The sequence below is a fragment of the Athene cunicularia genome, assembly GCF_003259725.1.
Source record: "Athene cunicularia isolate RWA chromosome 9 unlocalized genomic scaffold, athCun1 chr9_part1, whole genome shotgun sequence".
NCBI lineage: Eukaryota > Metazoa > Chordata > Aves > Strigiformes > Strigidae > Athene > Athene cunicularia.
In genome coordinates, this window is record NW_020799110.1 from 245,826 (window position 1) to 257,941 (window position 12,116).

At 37.5% G+C, this 12,116-nt stretch overlaps 1 protein-coding gene and 1 long non-coding RNA gene across 2 annotated transcripts in view; one reads left to right on the plus strand and one right to left on the minus strand.

Moving 5' to 3' along the window:
* LOC113483551 overlaps positions 1 to 1,816 on the minus strand; it is a 17,671-nt gene extending 15,855 nt beyond the window's left edge. The window contains exon 1 of the long non-coding RNA XR_003399041.1: positions 1,806 to 1,816. This is a non-coding gene — a long non-coding RNA (uncharacterized LOC113483551). The remainder of the gene's footprint in view (positions 1 to 1,805) is intronic.
* A 4,121-nt stretch (positions 1,817 to 5,937) lies between these two features.
* RNF13 (ring finger protein 13) overlaps positions 5,938 to 12,116 on the plus strand; it is a 29,685-nt gene continuing 23,506 nt past the window's right edge. The window contains exons 1-3 of the mRNA XM_026855183.1: positions 5,938 to 6,070; positions 8,858 to 8,938; positions 11,210 to 11,335. Coding sequence (XP_026710984.1) covers positions 5,957 to 6,070; positions 8,858 to 8,938; positions 11,210 to 11,335 — 321 coding nt within the window. The 5' untranslated portion in view covers positions 5,938 to 5,956. The remainder of the gene's footprint in view (positions 6,071 to 8,857; positions 8,939 to 11,209; positions 11,336 to 12,116) is intronic.

Sequence of the window (12,116 nt, forward strand, 5' to 3'; positions counted from 1 at the left end):
AAGAGACAGGCGGCACCCAGAGGAGCAGCTACAGTCACTGCGGGCACACAGTCCCTCTGTCCCCACCCTGACCCTTTCTGCAGCCCTCTCCGGGCATCGCTTCCAGACCGGTGTAAAGCTGAGTCCTTGCTCAGGCGCTTCTCAGCTCTGCCTCGCGTGCGGTCACTCTGAGGCTGCCTGCACCGACATACCGGTTATGCCTGGGAGATAATGAGTAGCATGGAGTCTGGCTGGCTGATAACCAAATTGTTAGTCCGAAGATGAAAACAAATTGAGAGGAGCAGCTCCTGCACCTTACCCGGTTTGAACAACGACTTTCTTTGCGTGCTTCCGTTTTCAGTCCTGTGGATAGAGCTTAGGTGGAGATTTGGGGCAGTAACGATACAATGACAACCAAAGTGCAAAAAGCCGGAGACACTGGGGCTTTTGGGGATACATGTAAAAATTATTGATATTATCAGTGTAACTTTTGCTTATCCTTTGCTTGTGCAATTTTGGCGTGTGTGGCCTAGTTTACCAAAATATTTAGAATGTTGTCACTGAGTTTGTGGCAGGACAAAGTTTCTGTGTGTTCATACAATTTTTGTGATTGCTATAAGCACTGTAATCCTAATTAGCATTAAAATAGAATTTAAATTTATTTAATCCAGATATGTGAACTAGTTTGGCGTTTTTTTCCCCAATGGGAGAGGAAAGAGCTGTTTTCTTGAGAAAGTTGAAGCGTGAGCATAACCATGTAGACTAGGAGTTGCTTTGTGCTGTCTTCTGCTGTGAAATACAGTTTGAGTTGATAGAAACTTCTGAAAATTTGATATTCGTGTGTATTTTGTGGAGCTTGGTTTGTGGATAGTTGCCAAAAGCTCTGAATGTTCTTACCTGTGTACCAAGTCATATGATTTCTTCATGACATCTGTCTTAAACATGCTCACAAGTCTTGTTGACCTTGGCAAATATGAAAGTGGGTTTTTTTGACAGGATGCAGGGACTGTATTCAGAAGAATGTCACCTGTTCTGGTTTGGGAGTCAGTGTATTGGTGTTAAAAACACTGCATGTTTCATAACTCCTTATTTTTAATGCAAGCAATACCGTTCAGGTGTTAAGAGGTGGGCAGGTTCTTAGTGTCCGATGCTGCAGAGAGATGCATCTACTGTGTATTGTCACTCTTGTATCAAGCTTATTTAGCTGCCTTTGTCTTCAAGTGAGAAGGGACGTTCTGCTCTTCTTTTCCTTCGAAATGTAGTCAGGAGTGTGTTTTCTGTTGTACTTACAACAGTACTCCTGCTGCCTTCTCTTCACGGGCAATACCTCGTCTGATGTATGCCAGGTTAGCGTACGTACTTCGTGGTTGTCTTGCTGCTCAGAGATGCCCTGATACTGCACACCCCACGGTTTCCCCTCCTCACTTCTGACCTGGGGATCCTGTTCAGTCCTGTGGGGGAGGGATGTAGCTCCTCAGGCTTAGTTTGTTTTGTGAGTTCTAGGATGCAGAGCGAGAAGGAAAAAAACTACTCTTTAAACGCCCAAAGTTACTCAAGGAGAAATTTGTCTATAGACACTGGAAAATCAGGTGTAAAGTGCTGAAGATTAATGCAGGGTCAAGTTTAACTTCTTTTGTGTGGTTTACAGTGTAGTCTTTAATTACATATGTCTGTATTTGTGTGCTGTAAGCTGCCTCCTTCAGTTAAGAGGGTAGTCTACAAACGAGCCACAAGGCCTTTTGCTTGCGTTTGAGGCAATAGCTTTTGGGCCCAGAAGAATCTGCACGTATGGAACTGTTTGAAGAGAAGACTGCACTTGTACGTACATGTTCTTTGCAAGGACAGCTTTAATACTGGTATTTTCTAACCTTGCTCAATACGATTTTAGTACTTTCTCTGTGTTGTAAGGTGTGTGCTGAATTTACTGTTTTGGTTAAACACTGTGATAGCTTCAAGTGTATTGTTGCTTCTGTCACAGTAAAAAATGATTGTATTTTTTGAACAGATGGTGAAACTGGAAGGATAAAGAATGACATCCTCATTGTTAGGGCAGGCTGATGAGAGAAACTGGTAAATCTTAATTTAGAAACAAAAATTCATGTATTTCATAATTCATTACAGGTTCCTGTGACTGTAACTTCTGTTCCGCTAACCAGTTGAAAGTTTCACAAAACATCATACCTCTGAATGACCAAGTCAGAATCATGAGAACTGTTTTTGATGATATCAGCTGTTTACTCCTATTAGTAGTAATGAATTTTAATTATCTTCGTGTTAGTGTCAGTTTAAATCAAATCTAACTCATCAGTATTAGCTTTCATTAATGTTGAGGACCTCATATCATGGGACAATGCTTTCTGCTTAAAAAACCCACAAACGATGGGACAGGAAGAGACGAGTCCTTAGGTTTGCTTCTGAAAGAGAAAGTAGTTGTCTTGGCTGTGATTTCGTAAGTCAACAAAGTTACAGTTGTCAGAATTAAATATCTATGGTCGAGTGAAAACAAATCCACATGGCACCATTCAAATAAGAAGCTTCAACTTAGATGTTTTCAGAATCATACAAATAATTTGAATGATGTAATTGAGTTAAGTACTTTTAATTCCTCCAACAGAAGAATATCAGATGTTCTCATAACAATATTATTGAGCACATACCATCTACTTTTAAAACTTGTCCCTGAATTATTTTAACTATTACAGCAATATTGAGTCCAGTGTACTGGCTGTTGTTTTGTGTTACTGCTATTTTAATTTTATGTCATTTCAAGTAATTTCTTACTGAGAGACTTAGTCATCCATCTGTGGACCAAGGAATTCTTTAAAATTCAGCAAGGAATTGGTTAGATTTTCTGCTGAATGTAGCACTTAGTTGTTGCTTGTTTTATACGCAGAAGTGGGTGTGCTGGATTCCATGTTTTTTGTTGAATGTGTTGGAATTTTGAATATTGGATTTTCTAGCTTGATCACACATTTAGGTGTGAGTTTTTATAAGGAGAATAAGGTATTTTGTACCTCTGTGTTCTTAAGAGATTGCTTGCACATAATCATGTTCTGGCTAAGCCTGCGAGGAACCTGAAGTTCCTCTGTAGACGGCTCATCGTTGTCTGTCTTAAGACCGGATCATAACTGTAGCAACAAAAGAAATTGCCAGATGTAACTTGTTAGTGGAGAAAAGAGGTCCTGGTCTTTGACGTTAGGTTGTGCTTTTTCAGCCAAAGGCATTTAGAAGCCAGAGCTCAGGGGGAGGTTCCTCCTGGCTGCTTCTCACTAACAGTGACAGCCACTGTTGCGTGGGGCTGTTCCTGAGGCCAGTGAGCTGGGAGTTAGTGGTGATCAGACTGTATACTCTTACCCTACCCCGAGGTAGTAAGTGGCTATTGTCGGGGCTGAGTTAGGGTAATTCTCCATTACTGTTCCTTGCTCTAAAGAGGGTTTGTTGTTAAGATGGTCCTCTTCAAAGAAAAACAAAAAGCTATTTGTTTAAGCACTAAAATGTGTTGCCTCACTCAGTTTTGTTTGGAATAAACTTTCTGTGTAAAAGAGTTCTCTGTCATTCTTTTTCAAGACCATGTCCAGCAGAGGAAGAGTCTGTTGTCCAGGTGGGTCATAATGCAGAATCCCACGAGTTGGTCCCTTCTACGCATGTGCTTGTAGCTGTCCCACCGTGCTTGGGAGGTACAGTCAGATTGTGGGAGTGTCACACAGACATCAACCGTAGGTGTTGTCACTCAGGTTCTGTAGATGGAAGTTGCTGCTGTTAAATGATCTAGACATAGTTTAAATGCATGTTTTTAAAATGCAAATTTAGAAAACCTCTCCAATGTCAGTATGCTTCTAAAGGCTTATAATATGCTTCTATAGATTGTGGTTTTTAACTCATATGGAGTCTTGATGCAGAACATGTTACACTAGCACTTCAAAATTGTACATTGATACCAAGTTCTGTTTCAGTAAAATAAAGTTGATAGAGTATGGCATCTGGGGAAAATAAATTGAAAAGTTAAAGTCAGTAAAGAGGTAGAGAAAACAACTCATGGTTTAATTTTTTTATAGAGGGAGAGGGCAGGGGTGGGAGGGAGGTGTGGCGGTAACACATCCTGTATTTGGGAACATCCTACAGGGCAGAGGCCTCATTGTAGCTCCTGAGAGATGGGGGAGAAGATAGATGGGCCAGAGTTCTTATCCAGCTCCACATCTTTCCTCTCTGGAGGTCTCTACCCCTTTGCCAGCTAAGTAGTCCTTTAGCTAGTAGAATGTTTACCTTCCTAAGAGTGCGTGTTACGTAATCGCCGTGTTTGTGTTGTGAGCCGAGAGACCCACGTTGGATCAGATGCCCGTAGGCACGCGGTATTGAGGTATTGAGCATTTTAGACTAAAGCTTTGCAGAGACACCATTTCTTATGACATTAAACATGCCATTTCATGAACGTTGCAGATCATGTGTGTTTGTGGATTGTGAGAGTATAAATCTGAGGGCCCTGTAAGTGTGGAGGAAGTTGGTCTTTCACAGACACTCGGTAAATTCTGTGCTCCTAAGGAGCAACCTTTATCAGTCATGGAAATGACATTTCAACCTGCATCATGTTTGTTGTCTGGATTGGGACTCTTACTGGTGCCGGAAGAATAATTGTTTGGAAGAGACAACTGGAAAGTAATCTGTAACTCATTTCTAAACTGAACAGTACTGTGGATTATTATCTTAAGTGCTGGCTTTCATCTCTGCTGAAAATAATTGAAATCTTCAGAATTTAAATATTACATCTTTAACAATTGTGTTGTATTTGATAGGGCACATTTTGTAATTTCAAGATACATATGATTGTAAAATTGGCCAGTTTTTGATATGAGAGATTACAGAGTGAAATCTGTTGCCAGTTAATGGAAGTGTTCAAAGTTCTGTTCATGAAAATGTTTGTTTTGTTTGGTGGTTGGTTTTTTTTTTTTTAGTGTTGAGGGGTGTGTTTTGGGTTTTTTATTTGTTAGGATTAATTTGAGGGTAACAGTACTCTTAATGACTTCAGTAAGGGTGTAGGTATCATTGCTCGTACAAGGAGGGCATGCAGGCCCTTAATTTTTGTTTTTTATACATTTTAAGTAAAATCTGTGTCATAAAGTAAAAATATAAAAATGTTTGTTTTCCTTCCTCCTAATCCCTCTCCTCACTTTTTTTTTTTTTGCTTTGGTTAATGATAAATCAACAGTTTTAAAAAACAGTTTCTGTTAGAAAACATGCCCCTCTATTTCCAGACACAAGCTGTTGCTTTTTGCTGAAGGTTTTGATAAAAATTTATTAACAAAGCAGAACTAGCTTCCTTTTAATGTCATGAGCTTGTGAAATGCATGCAAGCATACTTCACAGAGTACTTGTGTTCCTTTTTTTAGAGGTCTCAAAAGCATGCTCACTTTAAAGGAGACAAAATCTGCTGTCCAGACAGACACATTTGAGCATTTATGAATTTCACTGAAGTCTAGTTTCTATTAGTTACCTGTTGGTATTGCACTGGTTTTGCAAGTATGTATTTAGATAAATGCTTTTAGTAGAATTACGCCAGGTACATGAGGAATTTTGCTGATTTGGATTTATGCTAAAAAGGAAGATTAAAATTAAGAATGTCTGAGGATGATTAATCCCCTGTTGAATGTACACTCCTGTACACCGCTTGCACTGCTGGGTGTTGCCTAAAGCTTTCTGAAGTGCTACCACTATAGTTTTTGTTTTATGCATGCCTACCCGCCCATGGAGGTTACATGCTCTTAGCAAAAGGGACTATTATTGCTAAAATAATCATATAATTTAAAGATTACATCTTTTGTAAAAGGGAACATAGAATAACATTTTTGCATACTTATTAGAAGGAAAGTGTTAACTGACCGACAGAGCCCAGTAAAATGACAGAGGAAAATATTTGCTATATGACTTGACTCTCTTTTTTTTGTTGTTGTTGTTGTTTTTTGTTGCAGGTATTAAATAAAATATGCTGTTGTCAATAGGAATGCTGATGTTGTCTGCCACTCAGATATACACTATTCTGACTGTTCAGTTATTTGCTTTCCTGAATCTTTTACCTGTGGAAGCAGATATTTTAGCAGTAAGTATATTTTTCTACATAGGTGAAATCTGTATAAAATTGAATCTTCTTTTAAACTATTATATTAATGAATCAGTTAGTACATTAAATGTTATAGCAGGTTGCTTGGAATGGAATTGCCTTAACATTTTAGTTCAATTAAAAAAAAAAAGTTTTCAAATGAGCTTACAGATGATGTCTGCTCAGATACCAAGACAGTGAAAGCACTTAATTCTCTTAGTCACTTAAAAAGTTCCATCAGACCAGACACCCTATAGCATGTTATAACCCTGTTAAAAGAATTCCTTGTTTTTTTGGTTTAGACAATTTAAGTTTTGGTGATGGATACTATTTTGTAGGGTAACTGTTTATAAACAAATAAATAATCTTCTATGTCTAATGTACTTTATGTGTGCACTGGAGGCCTTGGCAATAAATTTTTATGTATATGTTATACCTAGATATATTTTTGAAATAGCTGACAATCTCTGCTATCATTAATAATAGTATTTTTGGGGTGTGTAGAATGATCAGGCTAATAAACAGAATAATGAACATAGGGTCAGTGTTAAAAGTTGTTGCTGGGCTATTTATTACCAGTTTGATATATCATGTAGTTTTGTGGAGGAAGTTTTATGTGTCTTTGTAGGATAGAGCTTTAGTCACTGAAATAATTAAACGTAAGTACTGTGGTCTCTATATTCTCTGCTCGTTACAGTGGTAGCTGGGGAAGTCGTTATGATATCAATTAATTTAGGAGAACAGTGAAAAATCCTTGAAGCTAAATGTTGAAAATACTTTAAAGGTTGTGATAATATGGATTTGATGAATACTGAGTTGTTACTTGGATCTTCGGGTTGTTACTATTCTATTTTTTGTAGATAAAAATTTCAAGAAACAATGCAGATAATTTCTTTATTATAGAACTGGCATCACCATTCTGTTGTGAAATTTCTACTGTAAATCTGGTTGCCCTTCCCTTTCCTCTGTCACCAAGCCTGTGCTTCCTCTTTTCATAAAAACCCTCTTAATTTTCATTCTTGCTACTTCCTCTCTCAGACAAGATACTTTAAAAACAAAACAGAAATCCCCACCAACTAACAAAAAGGAAAAAAAGGCATGTTGGAAGTTTAATTTCTTCTATTTAGTTTCCATGTGCAGTATTCTAAACTAATTCAATCAAAAAATGAAGTGTCTTTTATTCTTGGATATTTGGAAGTTACAGATCTATTCTGAAAATATCTCTGAAGTAGGAAATGAAGAGATGAACTGGACACTTACAGCGGGTGGAATGCTGCAGAGGTCCTTAGAAGAGGGAATGTTTGTGCACTGTGTCACATGGAGTGAAGGCATACAGATAGCTTAGTCTTGAGAGATTTCCTGGTTTAATGATTGCCTGTTTGGGGAGCAGAATTCCAGCTGAAGTTTTGGGTTCACCAATGAAAGAAATTCTTCTTTTCCCTACTGATTTAGGTGTGGTTTTATGCTTTTGTGTTCTCACATAGTTGCAGGCTCAAGTGAATGATTGTTTGTATGAAGTAGTTAGGTGTATATGAACCACGATTGTTTATTTTTAAAATAAGGGATAAGAATAAATCGGTTTCTGTCTGACCCCTAGTTTAAGCTGGGGCTTGCTAAGTGGAAAGCTAACAGTAGCATGAGCTCAGGAAGGACGTTCTGAAAGGGGGAATGTGTGCGAGTAGTGAGGATGGAGGAGAGCAGGGTGCTGGCCTAGAGCTGGGCTTTGCAGTGGTAGGGTGGGAGATCAGGAGATTGATTGGAGCACACAGAACAAAAATGCCTCCTTCAAATTTAGCTCTGTTTCTACCTTTTTCCCCTCAATTTTAATAAAGTCTGTGGGAAGGAAGCTCCTTTGAAAGAGTTGAGATAAATGATGGTAGTGTTTGTCTTTGAACTGCAGTTGGAGTTCCCCCTCCGAGTCTGGCTGTTAGGCGCTGTCCCTCTGAAATAAACAGTCCTTACTTGACTGTTCTGTGTGACAACGGCATGACACAATGAGTAAACAACTATTTCTGAGTCACTGGATTATTTGATAAAACTTAGCAACTGATGTGCATTCAAGTCAGTTACTGTACAGCTCACAACTTCTGCAGAAAACTAACTTTTTTACTTCTAACGAAAAAGGTTCTAGCGTACGTACAACTTTTTATTGCATGGCTTCTGCATTGGTTAGGCATATCACTTGGTAAAGCTACAGAAGATGAACAAGGGAAGGGGAAACAAAGCTTCCACAGATTTAAGGTCTTTATAGTATTTCTCTGTTTTGAAATGAAAGCTTATAGTTAGTATAAAACAAAGCTGTAGAGGTAGTTTTCAACTACTAACCTAGATAGATAATTCAGAAGGGATAACATATGGAGACTATTCTTTGCCTACAATAAACCCCTTGTTAAAAGCTGTTCTTCCCCATGCAGAGCAAGAACACACCACACCCAAAACCCCAGCTCTTCAGATTTTTGGTGGTTTGGGTGGTTTATAGTTTCTCTTCTGCAAATATGATGGTATTTGAATTGCAAACAGTAGAAAGAAAGATTTAATGAACAGATAATTTAACAAAAGATCTGTTACTTTATGGTTTTGACAACTAGATAAGAAAAGATTGGTGTTGCCATGTGAGTGGAGGACAAGTGGAAGAAGCAATTTTGTGATTTCATTGATGTTGTCACAAGAGGTCCTACATCTGATATTTTAATCCAAAAATATGCAGTGTTGTTTTTTTGTTTACACTTGTTATCTATTTCTCTCTTGTTGCAAACCTGAATTTTCTTTAAAATTTATTTCTCTTAGTATAACCTTGAAAATGGAACTCAGACCTTTGATGATCTACCTGCTAGATTTGGCTACAGACTCCCAGCAGAAGGCTTGAAGGTATATGTAGAGAGAATATCTGCTGAACACTTGTTCTGTAAGCTAAAAAAGGTGAAAGTTGAATGAATATAGTGCTGAGGCAAAAAATACAGAACTGATTCATCTACTGCTCAAACAAAGAAATGTACAAAAAGGGTCTGATATGAACTGTTGCCTGTGAATAGGAGATTTCTTTCTTAAGAAGAGAATTTTGAATGAATGCAGCTTCCATAGGCAACGATGAGAAGGCACGTATAGTTGTTTACTGACTATATTGAGAAACAGAGGGTGATTAAGTGATTTACCCAAGTAGTGAGCCAATTTAATAAATCAAAAATAGATATAAGGAGCTTTGATTCTAACCTTTTTAACTGGTAGGCAGCTCTGTGTCTTAACTAAGGTGGATATTGTCACCTGTGTAGAAATAATGAGTTTTAGTCCTGAATATAATACTAAAATTTTTTGTTTGAATTAAAATTTTAATTATTTTGAGAAAAATGTTAATGATATTGTTGGAATAGGTTGAAAATGGTACTTTTTTCAGTGTTTATGCTTAAGATTTGTTAATATGCAACTTATAGAATCTGACTGACTGTGGTTTATAATAACTGGTGCCAAAGCATAAATGTAGGTGCTTTATTTCTTGACTTATGTGCTGTAGTCATAAAGAACAACAGTGTCCTTAGAAGAACAGCTCCACAATTAAAGGTGTTCAAGAACATGTGGTAGCTTTAAGAAAAATCCAGCCTAGTCATAGTTAGCCTTTGGTTTTGCTGTATGTGTTTCTTGAGCTGTAACATGGTGATGTGTGATTTGTGTGAAACTTCTGTCGAATACGGTTGGTTTCAGACATACCACTCTAGTTAAAAAAGAGTAAATGCTTTGCGTGGAACTCCATGATGTAAGTAGTGTTTGCTGTATGAATCAGGAGCCTTGGGGACCTAAATTTGGCTGTCAGCAAATCAGTGCAGAACTTTGTGGATATTGCTTTTAATTGTTATAGACTGTGTAATGTTGTGCCTGTCACCATGAATGTGGCAAAGAACAGATTGCTGGTGCAGCTTCTCTGCCAAAAGGGATATTATCATTACAAAAATATATTCCTCAAACCAAAATTGCTTTTTCTGTAGTTGAATCTTTTTGAATAATATATATTTATGGATAAAAGGTAATATACATAAAAAGTACATTTTAAGTGACAGTTTATATATATAAACTGACATATATTGAAACTGACAGTTTATATGTACATTTATATGTAATTATTATAAATAATATTCTACGCAGGTGATGGTGTCTCACTGTCTAAAGCTGTCTGAAAACTGAGAGTTTAAAAGATCTGTATAGAACTGTATCAATAATTACTTGAGCCCACAGCAGTGTAGCTTCTCATGACCTTTATTTGCATAAAACAAATTACTTACATTCTTATTTTCTGGCAATTCACTGCTCTTTATCTGTATGATAATTGCTCTAGCTTTGAGACTGATTTCAAAAGTGTGAATCTTGTAGGAAAATATTCTTATGTCAAATGATAGTGCATTGCATTAGCATCCAGTAGCCTCTATCACGCCGTGACCTTACTGCACAAACACCTGATGGAGAAGTGAGCGTGGGTCCTCTGAGAGAAGCTGTAGAATTTTTCAGATGTTAAACCATGAGGTTAGGAGAGTTTCTACTCCAGACACTTTTAGTGATGTACTACTAACTCAGTCACCTAAAAAAAAAATCCAAAGATTGCTTCAAGGTTGATATTGCCAGAATTTCCTACTTCTGTGCAGCATTTCTTTTGTCTGTAGCAGATGTGATGATCTTTAGTCTTTGCTTACCACAGTAAACCAGCTATTTTGTGTGCTAGTTCAGTGTTGATTTCACAGACCGTTCTTTGGGTTCCCCATTTAACTGCCAAGTACTAAGTTTGTGATAGTGCTTCCTGGCCTATTAGACTTCAGTTTTCTTGATTAGTCTCCATATGTCTTAGGATAACAGTTCCACAATATTAATGTAGCATATGCAGTCCTCTTTATGCTCAATTATACTGCAACTTCCGAGTTATGAACTTCAGATGATGTAATTGGAAAAACTATTTTCTTTCTAGTTCTTTACAGACATAAAGATTTTGATGAATCAAAATAAACAGGGATGTAGCAGAAATCTTACTATGATACAGGACTGAGTTGATAATAAGAATTTATTTAGCTGTTATATGAAAATTTAGTTTTCTGTCCTTATACTTGTCTGCCAACTAAGACGAAGATAAATTAAGGTCTGGTTTCTGTTCCTGTTTTCTAGGGATTCCTGATAAATTCAAAACCAGAAAATGCATGTGAGCCTATAGCCCCACCTCCACTGAAAGACAACTCATCCAGTGCTTTTATTGTGTTAATTCGGAGGCTTGAGTGCAACTTTGATATCAAGGTAAGATTTTTTTTTTAAATTATTTTTTCCTCTTAAAGAATATACTGGTGCTTTAGAAAAGTATCTATAGCTAACAGCAGGATAGATACTGATGTGATGGGAAGGGAGAATTTTATTGTCTACAGGCAGATAAAGCAGTGTTGTGATATGATTTAGTTCAAGATACCTGTTTGTGAGCCAGCTTATATGGCAAATAAGGATGATGGATGCTGCAGTTTTATAATAAAAACATTCAGTAGTGGTATCAGCTTTTCTTGGCAGTTATCCTCTTTGCTGCCAGGGGTCACAGGGCCACAGGGGTCACTTGCATCATGTAGGAAGCACCTAATTTTCTGCCTACATAAAACGCTTGTTCAGCAAAACAAGCATCATGTAAAATTGTACTACATGTGGAAAAACTGGAGTGGTCTGGGGTTATATGTAGTTGAAATAGATGGTACCTCGCTATATTAAAAATGCCTCTTCAGGCACAGAAACTAGCGAATACATCATTACACATGACATCATTTTATGTCTGCACTATGGATATTTTCTGTAGTGATGGCCAAACTGGCCAAACTCACAATCTGGCGTTTCTGTTTGCATCTGAAAATGAGATTTTGGATTATTTAGTACTGGGATTTCTCAAGATGTCTGCATTTTTCCAATAATGTTCTGCTGTTGGGAATGCAGTTTTTAGGAATATGGAGAGAGAATCTGAACTGGTGACCTGCTGGGGCACGTAACTGAGGAAAGGGTTGGTTGCTGTTTTCTGGTAGTGGAGTGTTACTGTGCATTAAGA